Source organism: Ruditapes philippinarum, unplaced genomic scaffold (assembly GCF_026571515.1).
Source record: "Ruditapes philippinarum isolate M1 unplaced genomic scaffold, ASM2657151v2 ctg144_1_1_1_1, whole genome shotgun sequence".
NCBI lineage: Eukaryota > Metazoa > Mollusca > Bivalvia > Venerida > Veneridae > Ruditapes > Ruditapes philippinarum.
In genome coordinates, this window is record NW_026862875.1 from 102383 (window position 1) to 114603 (window position 12221).

Consider the following 12221-nt stretch of genomic DNA (forward strand, 5'->3'; position numbering starts at 1 on the left):
TGTAAAATTAATATTTTCTTTAATTGACCTTCAATAAAAATTATTTTGAAAAATGCTGTAGAAACTGCAAAAATATTCGATTAGAAATGAAATGATTATTGATATTTACTCTCTGTCTCAGTACATCAAAATGTATAGAAATTAAAGATGTCACATGCAAACAAAACTGAAAAACAATATTATATAAATCCAGTTATTGATGTTGAAAGATTATGAAATTATAGTACAAACATAAGCTGTCAACCTGCTTCCATTTTAAAATTTACATTATGATATCAAGATGCACTGATAATCCGCAAGGTTTGGCACTGTACATGTTGTAAAAGTTAAACAAACTCAAGCTGCACCTCTAGACACGTGCAGAAACCATTACAATTTTTTTATTCATTATTGTATAAGAATTGGTGTGAACGTATTGAGGCAAAAAGGCGATACTTTAGCATTTGATCATTCAAGCGCCTTGTCTGGTATACAGTATTTATGGTGGTAACTCAACACATTTTCTAGTCTCACTCTTAATTTAACTTGTTTTATTTCAGGAAGAGTCGATGACTGGAAATGTCGTTGGTCTTACGGATACATTCCATTACACTGGGTCACACAAAGAACGTTTTGATGAGAGTGGCAACGACCAGAACATAGCTGACCTGGAAAATATAGTTTAAAACACGGTTTACGTCGACAACTACAAAAGAGAAGGAACATATAGCAATCAGTTACAACTAACTTACATAGAATGAAAAGCACATACCATTGAACTGTGCGATAAATACTAATAATAATAGACTTATTTGGTCTTTGTAATAGCTGATAATCATTTTCAGGATCGGCATTTCTACTATTTGTATCAATCCCACTAACGTTTTCCTTGTCACTTACACAAAAGCAATAGGTAAATCTATTCATTTCTTTCGTCTTCATGGGAAAGCTGCAATTGATTTTGACAAATCCTTCTCTTATAACATATAAATGAAAACATTTTACAAGTTTTCCAATAATAATTAAAGTAATTTTGAAAACTACAATTGCTGTAGTTTTACTCGCACTAAACGGCACAAGACAGTCAAGAATTTGACGTAAAATTCGTTTTAAACTTGTTATGACATAATTTTTAAAAATGTTTACATGAATTTTTAAAGTTAAAGTCATATGATTTATTTGGCACGAAATTAAATTGTTTTATTGTTTTTCTGTCCAACTTTTTTTTATAGAATAAGTAAGAATTCAGATAATCTCGAGGCTTTTATGACTACTTTTAAAATTGACGTTGGCTTCTTTTGTTTTGCAAAATTTTGTTTATTCCGTCTTTTTTTGTGCTGTAAATACTTTGTAAAAAATTAGTTTAATCACATGGACAAATAAGTATTAAACTGCATGGTCACAGATGGTAATGTACTCATTATACGGGTATGTAACACATTTTAAAAACGGCTTGGGTAGGACCGGTAATATTGTCCGATTTTAATTTATAATTCATTAATCTTTAGAAAAGTGACAGATAATTAAAATGTACATTATGTATAATAGGTATGTATATTATTATATAATATATGATGCAAATGTATTTTAAAAATATGGTGCATGAGTACTAAGTAAAAGGGGGAGCGATGTTATGACACAGGGGTTAAATGCCTGCATGCCAACCCATTGCGTTCGAGTCCCAAGGAAGACACAGTCATGTCAAAAGATACAAGTCAGTTCATAGAGAGAACTCAGATAAATATATATTTAAGGAATGTAATCGGACATAAACAAATTTGCAATAATGAATAAAAGTACACTACATTGTTTTTTTCTCTACTGGTTGTTTGCCATAAAACATCGATCGATTTATTTATTGAAAGATTTGCCGTATAGGGTGTCGTATTTCAACATGTTATTTAGTTTATCTATATAATTGTTCATTAGAACTGAATATATAATGTAACATAAAACCTCTACATGTGTTTAAAAATGCGTTTCAAACGCACACTTGTATACTTGTAAATTTAATTGTGCAATGTCAATAGACGGAATTCAAATTTGAAAATGTATGTATTAAACGGATAATGGTTTATATTTAAACTATATACATGTGTATTATGTGAATATATGGAGAGAAAAATAGCCTAATATTAAAATAAAATAAAATTTTAACGTAAAAAACTTATAACTTGAAAATATAAACTGGTGATAAGCAAATCATATATTTCGTACATATATTGTTAGCAGTAATGGTAGGTGTGAAAAAATGAAAAGTTCAGTGCATTATAGTTTGGAGTTTTGAAAAATGTATTGTTAAAGGATCTACATATAAATTGAATAATGTTAACAAGTATTTAAAGGTGTTATATATTTTATACATCTACATTCATTTGATTTCATGAAGATGTACAACATGTATTACAGGGAGGATAAAAGTGAGACAATATTTTGCTCCTATATTTGCAACTTTTCAAGTATCCCGGTACAAAATTTGATCTGTGCCCTCTCCTGCGTATTCTCGGTTCCTGCCTTGGTTCCGTGTGGGTTGTTTTGTGTACTGGGATTCGTTGGAGGGGGTGGGGGCTGTGTTCACTGTATGCCGACCATTCCTTGTTTATCGTTGTTCTCATAATTTATTTCATATTCAGTCATTTTACTAGCATAAAATCTATGATAACATCTGACAAATTATTTATATCTATATACAAAGATAAATTTCTTCGTTTAAATTACTTTAACATAAAATAATCTAATAAACTCATCAAATTAAACGAAATCTAAAATTGTCGATGTAAAGCAAATAGGTTTATCAGTAGGTTTTCAGTGTCGTGTGGCAGCTGTAAAAAATTGGTCCAAACTTCAGTGTCATAGTTTTTCTGATCCTTCGATATCATTGCTTCAAGCACATTCAATACCGTTTAAGGCGTGAGACAGGTTTCCAGATTTTTTTTTATCAGCCTTATAGAAGTTTGGAATTGAAGTTATATAAAACATTAAATATCAACGACCATAAGCATTACTGTAGAAAACTGCAATGTATCGGCTTTTACTAACATTTATCACTACGTATGGTTCATAGTTAAAAATGCAGACACATCTTTGAAAAGTACACGTTCAATGTCCGTTAATAGCTAAAGTTCGACCAATACTCCCTATTTTCTTTTCGATGTTTAAAAATCTTTACATATTACTGCTTGAACATCATTTAATGAAAAAAGGTTCCACACATTTATAGGTTTTTACCAACTGTGATCCATAGAGAATGAGGTTAAATATATCACTTGAAATTTTCAATGGCAATACATCATAACAAGCGGGACAACGGGAAAGAAAAAAAAACGCGAAGAACACTATACAGAAAGAATGATATATTTTATTTCAGAAATAATTTGCCTAACATGTCTGCCTCAAAGGGTAAACAGCATGGTCACGATCATGATGACTGCAAAGTCACAGATGAACTCATACATCATTTCGAGGAGTTCTGCACACTAGCTGGCTCAAAAGATCCGAAAATTATGACAACAAAGGCAAGTGGCAAGTTGGTTGATGATTGTCTTTCAGATCTTAAAAAATATGACGCAAAAGCCATATGTGATGCCAGCGTGTTCCCCTATTGTAAAGAGCATGGGAAACCGTAAGTAGCTAAGTAAGGTTTGCGAAACAATACATAAAGGCTTTAACGGCTTTGTTGTTGATACTAGCATACAGGGCAACACTACTAAATTGAAAAATGTTTAGCGAAACACAGGGTGCACACATTCCTTTTTATTACGGCGCTTGATAACCTTTTAGCCTTTCATTTCACTACTACATCATTTTGATATCCACCATTTTTTCAAGATCCTCTTGTGTTATGTCTTTTGAATATATGATCTGCAACGTTCGTTCTGTCTTATAATTGTTTAGACATTATTTTAACTGATCTGTTGATTTAGGAAAAGGGATGTTTCTATGTAATAGCCTTACTGTTATCCCTTTATTTTCAGCATTTAAAGCAAATGTGTCTTTGAAACGTTTATCTTTTAATTTTCCAATCTTCATGTTCTAGACACACAACAACACATAAAATACTTTTGGTCCAGAAACAATATCATGAGGGAACACAGTTATAATTACAAAGGCGTTATTTTAAAAGACTCTTTTCATTTTATCTGCAATAGTTAATATTTTGCTGGACATGTTCATTGTAATATTTTTTTCCAACTATTACTTTCTTATTCATTTAAGACGATTTTGTTTAAACAAAAGGGTTTCTCTTTTCTATAATTATTTTATAAAGCAATTCCCTCACAGAAAACAACGTTGTTTGACTAAAACAACCCCTTCTCACTCTAATAATTTCAGTCACATGGTGGTCAACAAAGATAACGTAGATAAATTTATAAATAAGTTCGCCCATGAGATTGCTAAACGCAAAACATCAAATAACAAAATCGATGACAAAGACCCCGAAGTACTTGCAATAAAGAAAACAATTTGTAACTGCATCACCAAAGAAAAACCTCATGTACATGAGATTGTGAGTATCTTGTATATTTGAAGTCAAATCTACTTTTTGAATACGTTTGAATATTATATACAAGGCATCTTTTTATTCTAAAATTCAGCTGAATTTTAACAAGTTGAAAGCCAACGAATACAGTTTATTGTTTTAACCAATATTCAAAAAGACTATTTTGCTTCGTTCAAGATGCCGACCTAAAACTAAAAATATTTTGTGATTGCTTAAAACGTACTCAAAATGTTTTTGAAAAGTACATTTCAAAAGTAAGCTTAGTTTTCCAACATGACAGCATGGTTGTTTCTTTTTTATAGAAAGAATCAGCAACAGGGAATGTAAAGGGTCTAACAGATGCATCTAAATTCACGGGGACAAGCAAAGCACGCTTTGACAAGGATGGAAAAGGAAAGGGAAAAGAGGCACATGATTACGTACCAGAAGACTCCGGTTATGTGTGTGGTTATAAGGGTCAAGGAACATATGATTCCAGCCATTAATTAACAAAAACATAATATTTTGGTGATTTGAGCCGCGCTGAACTTGTTATTCTAATGAAGAAGAAAGTAGATAGGCATAGAAACGTGAACTGTTCTTGTTGTGTCGCTTGACATTTCGTTGAATTGGGATATGGACTATATTTGATTTTGAACACATTTTGTTTTGTTTATTTGAAATACATTTAAACTTGTATTTGATTTGAATACACTTATATCCTTAACTTGAAATAAATTATTAAATTAAAATATATGTATAAAAATAATAAAATAAAATATATGTATATTATTTATCTGATTGGAATACATTTAAATTTTTTTTAATTGGAATATATATGATTGAAATTCTTCTTTTTATCCTTTAGCTGCGATTACTTGAAATATATACTAGGTAAAAAAAGTGTGCACTTTGTTTTCAGCGATTTTCCATTGCCCTTTATGCCTAATGTCCACGTATTTGGTATTAAAATCAAGATCAGAACATGTACATTATAATTGTGACTTTAAACTTTAAATTCCGGTGTCATACAGGATACGATTCTGTCTCGAGAATGGACGCTGTCCAAAAATGAAAGTTGCAAGACTACTCTGAAATTAGCAATTTCCACAATTCATCATTTCATTCTGCTGAAATTGGACATTCGATGTTAACTGTAGTCAGTATCGAGTGTGGCTACCTCGACTATTGATGCAAGCAGCAAGGTGACCTCGCATTGACCTTACGTAACGTCTAATAACGACGTTGGGGATGTTATTCCATTCTTGAATTAAGGCGTTTTCCAGATCCATAAGATTGTGTACATTCCCTCTAGCTCGAACCTTTCTACCAAGATAACCCCAGATGTGCTCAATCGGATTCATATCCGGTGACACAGCAGGCCAAGGTAGCTCTTTAACGTTATTTCTGTTTAGAAACTGTCGACATATCCTTGCAACATGAGGCATTGCATTGTCATGCATCAATATTGCAGGCCCATGCCTTTGCAGGATAGGAACAGTTTCAGGCTGCAGAATCTGGTTAATGTAACATTGAGCATTGAGATTACCTTGCACAACAATGAGATTTGTTTTCCTTTTGCCCATAATGCCACCCCATACCATAACACTCTCACCTCCAAATCGGTCCCCTTCAATGAGACAATAATCAGCAAAATGTTCCCCTCTTCTTCTAAAAACTCGAATAAGACCGTCATGATGACTATGGTTAAACCTAGAATCACTCGAGAATAGAACCCGAGCCCACTGCTGTCGCCCCAACGGAAATGCCGTTGTGCCCACTACAAACTGGCAGCTGTAAGCACTTGTCCCACATAGGTCCTCCTTGGTCGAATGGGTTGCCGGGCTTGCCTGATACCGTACTGCCTTGCAGAACGTGTCGCCGTTTGAAAACGACTAGAAGGTCAACGTAATGAACCTGTCCGTTCGAGGGTTGGTAACCCTCGGTCTACTGGGTCTACGGCGATCTGCTACCACACCTGTTTGCTGGAAACGCTGCACAGCCGAAATATTGTGTTTCTGTGACAACCGAACACTCTACTGACGTTGTCGCCACAAGCAAGCATTGTTTATGCTTGAGTTCGCTGATTTTGATTCAGTCTAGGCATGTATAGTGACAAGCGCTGTGAAATCAAATGTATTTTTCCCTATGTAGTGGGTATAAGGATTATGTCTATACACATTTCCTGTGACATGTACCTTCGCCTCGGACTGCACGTGCATATCATGCTATATGTTATGTATTGCCATATAAAGCGAAAATTCCGTGCCAGCACGGGATAGGTTTTTTATTGGATCGATGTATTGTGTACTTAGGACTAACCATGCCAAAGTTGCAAAAGAAACGTCTGCTAATTTTCTTTTGACTTTAAAAGCAACACTGCAGTTTGATTTATCGTTGTAAATATGATTTTGTGGTAGATTTTAGTTTTAAGAAATCTTAGTTCGTTACCGAGCGATTGTCTGAAATTTGCACTCGACAGGGAAGTTCAGGTTCAGTAAAGACAGCTGTCACTAACAATATGTTCATTAACGGTGGTTATCACTGTGTCAATCACCACCAATATGATGAACCTCATACTAAGGTGTTATCTAAAGGACAACATATGATTGCAGTTTCTACAGAATGTGATATAACAGATACTCACGTCCAAAGCGCCAACAATCTTTCTGAACATTTATAAACAACATCAACCTAATGGAATATCACCAAAATTTCTAGCTGTACTTAAATATAATAGAAGCAATACGGGGTGAAATGAACACCCTCATAAGAAGTGTTGGTGCAGTGCCACAAACTATCGCCTACAAATATACGACAATTGTTCAAAGGGGAATAAATAAACTCCAATATTATGAAAAATATTGGTTCACATCCATACGACAACGCTGCCAAGTTGTAATCAACAGTCAGGAGAGGCATATAATATTAGAATAATTTTCAATGATACATTTATTTTGTGACATTTGCTTATAACGCAATATCACTTTTATTCGGCATGTCCATCACATTTGTGTTTCTTATGAAATTTAATAATTGGAATGTTATATCATGTCTCTCAACTGTATTTTTTGAAAATTTCAGAAGGATCTTACCAAAATTGGCACACATATTACGCCATTTATACATGCACACGTATAAGATTTGTTAAGTGTATGTAGACCAGTCAATGTATTAAAGGAATGACAAGTGGTGTAACTACTGACATTGCTGGTCAGCAGATTAAGACTAAGACCCAGAAAAAAGTCTCTTCAACTTTATCATCACTGAAACTGTTTGGCGCCCGATATATGAAGGTGTTTACGCGATGCTCTTTTTGCATCGAATAATTAGCGAATAACTAAATATATCAATATCAGATGTCATCGACATGTATCATAATCAAAGATACATCAGCTACATTTTAATTACTTTGGATAAAGTCAAGAAAGCGCTTGCGTTTAAGTCTGTCACAAAACACCTGCAATACTTCTATATATACGTTTATTCAACCAGAAAAAAAACTTATAGCATACTTTAAAAGGCTGTACGGATAACCGATTACATTGTAATAGAACAATACAAGTAGTCCCTTTCCTTTCTCTAAACAATGGATCAAATATGACTTAATCAGTGAAATAAGATATATACATTAATGGCTTTTTAAATCTTCTGTTTTACTGATTCAGAATGAAGTTTTTTCTCATCATTTTTAAACAGAAAATACGGACAAATAAGTAAAAAAATTAGGATTGTTATATGATATAAAATGAGCTGGCATTGATATTGTTTTATTTAATCTTACTTTTATGTGTTCGTGTTATTTGCGTATGTATATGTATACGTGACCTTTGATGAGACATAGATCTTTTAAGGAATACATGAGAATTTACTTGGACCAATCTGAAATTTGTTATTATATATGCATTTCAACACAAGCGGTTGTCAAAAAACAGCTCCACGCCATTACACCGTAGTCAGTTGACCTTTAATATTTAAAAGGAAGATGGCGTATGGCCCAGGAGCGGATGAGAAACTTGTTAAACAGTTTGCTAAAGCCTGCAAGCTGTCTGGGAGTGATGATGAGACTCTGATGAATAAGAAGTGCAGTAGAAACATTCGAAAATTCTTCTGGGAGAAAATAACCGAGTTCGATGGACTAGACCTCCAAGCATGTGAAGAAGCAGTATTCAAAAAACTGTTGAACCCGAAAACAGGGTAAGTATTAATGTATCTGTGTCTGCAATTTGTAAATGTTTTGATCAACGTAACAAAAATATCATACTATCCAGTAAGCATTAGGGTTCATGATAATAGAGCTTGACTTATATTGATTTGACTTATAGTTTACCAGAAAGTCCTACGTGTCCAAGTAAAATTGTTTAAGAAATAATATCGGTCTCAGTGGCTACCTAACACCGATTTGTTCGTAGGAATTGACCACAAAGGCCGTATGTTTTCCTTTGTATTAGACATTAATTTCTCCATTTAAGTCATAACAATTTACATGATTCTACACTTGCAATTGGAAAGTAAGTTTTATGAATACTTTTCACAATACAATTAAGTCTTGAAATACACGTACAAGGTAATGGAAATATATTCAATAAGTTTAACATGTTTTATTTCCAATATCAAGATGTTTAAAGCTAATAAATGAACACCAAATGAAACATTTTTATCATGAGGCTCAAAGCAATATAAATAAAAGATTAAGTACAATGATTTAAGTTAATAAATGCGATATCAGACACACATTTACAAAATAGTTCAAATATTTAGAAGAATGGCATACCGATGTGGAGACTTTACAACTGCCGTTTGTGTGGCTTTTCATTTTTAAGAATTATAGTGGTAGATGGAGCACATGTAGAAGCGTACCTTACAGAGATGGCGCATGAAATAACTAAACGTAAAAGAGAAGACCCGAAGATTATGCGCAATGATCCTAGAGTAACCATGACCAAAGACTTTCTAGAGAAGATTGTAAGAGAGACAAAAGTGTATGTCACAGGAAAAGTAAGAATATTTTTGATGATTTTGGTGGTTAAGGACTTTATTTTGAAGTGATTAAATTTTAATTATATCAGAAGTGAAATGCGCAGAGGACGTTTGCGTTATAGTGAGTTGCGTTCGATTTTTATGAAATAAGAAGAAATGTCTAAACTATAGTTCATGTAATTTGGTCAGACGTAGCAAGTTTTCACTAGTAATGATATTTTGTAAATGAATAAATTGCACACGTTTTTTTTAATATCAGTACTTTAGCATTCATCATATACAAGTTTTCGTTCTATTTCATGATTATTTACGTGAAAATGGGAATGGTACAGTTTCATTCGAAAGAATTCATTTGACCGGGTTCCGTTGTATTCTTAGCATACAATTTGTTCCTTTGATTAACATGTATATGAAATTTAAACATTTAGAAACATTTAAGTTAGTATTTGTAGACATTGCCCACTATTTCAATCATTTATGAAAAGAATCAAGCGTTTTTAAAACATGCTTTGCTTGATTCATCTTTTGGACTACTGAGCTGCAATATATTTTCCTGTAAATACTCGCGTGTTTAAATCCCATGGGCACCTGATCACTGAACTGCAGTTTAAACAGCGGAAATTATTTGGTGACTTTGAATATTTTAAAGTATGTTAGTGTGTTTATTCATGTTCATGACGTCAATCTAATGAATAATATAGCAGTTACCACAATCTGATATAGGTAACTGATTAAGCTTGAGCTTTTGAATATAAATATCTCATCATAATATGCTTTAAAGTTCGTCAATCATAAACATACGGATGATGAAACAGTGTCCCAGAGTAGTACTTTAATTAGTAATCACCGAACATGTTAAATTATTTAATGAAGTATCGACGGATGTTGAACTGAGTGAGACAATGTCATTTTTATGTTTCAGGTAGAATATGTGGACGCTAAAGATATTGATGAGCCGACACGTACTGCATACAATAAGAATTTCCAATTTGTTAAACCAGAATTCCCCAAGGGCATCAAACAGATTTTTGATATCAGAAAAAGGAAACCAATTGTTATTGCAAAAAGAGACTATGGTAACTTGAGCTAGAAAAACATTTGGAATGACTGCAGTATTGTTTGAATAAAGTGTGTTACCTCGGAAGCGTAGTTTGAAAACATTGAACGGCTGGTCTTGTAATAAAGCCGAATAATTCTGTGCATGTTTGTCTTTGTCGTCTGTGTTTTGGTGTTGCAGTACATGTATTGTTATAACACATTCCATCGAATTTGTGTTTTGTTTTTATTGTTGAATTCTGCTCAAGCCGGTGCTAGGGGTGCGTGGACGTAGTTTGCACTTTACAGTACCGTCCATGAACAGGCGCAATCAAACCGAGTCTGCAACATTTTTCAATTTTGCCGTTTTGGACTTTATTTAGGGGGGATTCTTATTTTTCTATTTTATGTATCTTTTGTGTTATAGTATTAAAACTAAGCATTCATTTAAAATGTTTAAGTCACGTCAACAGAATGTTCTTTAGTTCAAATAACAAAAGCCGATTCAGGAGTACATGTATATATACAATCACATGATGAAATTACTTCGCTAACATGCATGTGAGATTTTGTTGTCATGTTCACATGCTATCTCATGATATTGATGTATTTAATTTATAGGTACATATTGTATGTTAAACACATTATTTTGAATATTTGAATTGAACAGGTAATATTCATAAAATAACACCACTCATCCGTTCGGCATTTTAACTGCATACATTTCTCTATTCTCTTTATAGATCCAGTTGTATTAACATAGAAAATATAAGATCAATCAAACACGCAAAGTACGGTGATAAACATGTCTTTCTCCGTCTCTAACATCAGTAGAACCTGGATCGATAAACAATAAAAAATAATGTTCAATAAAACACCAGTGATTGAATTCTTTGTTCATGTTATTGGGAAAGTTTCCATCTGTACAACTCGTTTGAATATATCTGTTATTAACTATAGAGGTTTTCTTCTTTTCATACATTATTAGGAGAGTGTGTGTTTGCGTGCGTTAGTGAGTATTGAACTCAATTTCTGTTGATGGCCAAGCTATGGGCTGTGTCACTAGTATGGCTTTTCCTACAAATATACCCTCCCTCCTGCTAAGCGTCATGCGTACGCTATCTTTTAACACTTCCGCAGTATCCGTTTCGGGATCAAACCCGAACCGACTCACCGTCGAGAGGCAGATCCTGGATCGATAGATTGTTATGAATGAGTGAGTGAGTGTTTGCGTGCGTATGTTCGTGTACTGTACGTACGTGGTCAATCTATGACATACATCACCAGTCTGGTCTGTCCAGTAACTATCCCCTCTCATGCAAAAAAAGCTACGGGTACGATTCTTTTCATTACCCGATTCGGAATCAAGCCAATGCCATCCCGCTGTCGAGAGGCAGACAATTTACGTTAAGGCCATCGATACTATTATTTATGAACAAAGATGTTTTCAAGGACACGACTGCAATAAAAATAGTCAATATATAGAAATGCATACATACGGAACATTTGTTTAAATTTCAATGGATCATGGTAGATAATTGGATAAGATGACGTTTGCTACAGTATTGCAATTTGCATTTTTACATAGACAAAGAAGGACGCACAGATTAAAAAAAAGCATTTAAAGAAATCATTATCTAGAACAAGTTTATAAAAAACGTATGGATCATATAATTACATTGGTGTAATTTAAAAACTTTGTTATCATATAGATTTCCATTTAAAAAAGAGAAGAAAATGTTTCACC

The 12221-nt window shown here is 33.4% G+C and overlaps 2 protein-coding genes across 3 annotated transcripts; both read left to right on the forward strand.

Moving 5' to 3' along the window:
* The first annotated feature begins 1880 nt into the window (after positions 1-1880).
* LOC132720464 (tubulin polymerization-promoting protein family member 3-like) lies at positions 1881-5303 on the forward strand. Of its 2 annotated transcripts, none has more exons than XM_060704607.1 (4): positions 1881-2030; positions 3347-3601; positions 4312-4486; positions 4783-5297. In XM_060704607.1, exons 2-4 carry the CDS (start codon positions 3363-3365, stop codon positions 4963-4965), a joined length of 597 nt encoding a protein of 198 aa, XP_060560590.1. In that variant the 5' UTR covers positions 1881-2030; positions 3347-3362; the 3' UTR covers positions 4966-5297. The 2 variants fall into 2 exon arrangements, with proteins under 2 accessions (XP_060560590.1, XP_060560591.1); XM_060704608.1 differs by lacking the exon at positions 1881-2030 and adding an exon at positions 2083-2216 and having other exon boundaries at positions 4783-5303.
* Positions 5304-7791: 2488 nt separating this feature from the next.
* LOC132720456 (uncharacterized) lies at positions 7792-10639 on the forward strand. Its single transcript, XM_060704599.1, has 3 exons — positions 7792-8656; positions 9283-9457; positions 10362-10639. The coding sequence occupies exons 1-3, from the start codon at positions 8445-8447 to the stop codon at positions 10527-10529; spliced, it is 555 nt and encodes a 184-aa protein (XP_060560582.1). The 5' UTR covers positions 7792-8444; the 3' UTR covers positions 10530-10639.
* The last annotated feature ends 1582 nt before the right edge of the window (positions 10640-12221 follow it).

Excerpts from the sequence above, each read along its gene's own strand:
- LOC132720464 (XM_060704607.1), top strand. The coding sequence starts at position 3,363 with ATGTCTGCCTCAAAGGGTAAACAGCATGGTCACGATCATGATGACTGC. Across the intron at positions 3,602-4,311 it reads TGTAAAGAGCATGGGAAACC|TCACATGGTGGTCAACAAAG; the intron begins GTAAGTAGCTAA and ends TAATAATTTCAG. Across the intron at positions 4,487-4,782 it reads AACCTCATGTACATGAGATT|AAAGAATCAGCAACAGGGAA; the intron begins GTGAGTATCTTG and ends TCTTTTTTATAG.
- LOC132720456 (XM_060704599.1), top strand. The coding sequence starts at position 8,445 with ATGGCGTATGGCCCAGGAGCGGATGAGAAACTTGTTAAACAGTTTGCT. Across the intron at positions 8,657-9,282 it reads CTGTTGAACCCGAAAACAGG|AATTATAGTGGTAGATGGAG; the intron begins GTAAGTATTAAT and ends TTCATTTTTAAG. Across the intron at positions 9,458-10,361 it reads AAGTGTATGTCACAGGAAAA|GTAGAATATGTGGACGCTAA; the intron begins GTAAGAATATTT and ends TTTATGTTTCAG.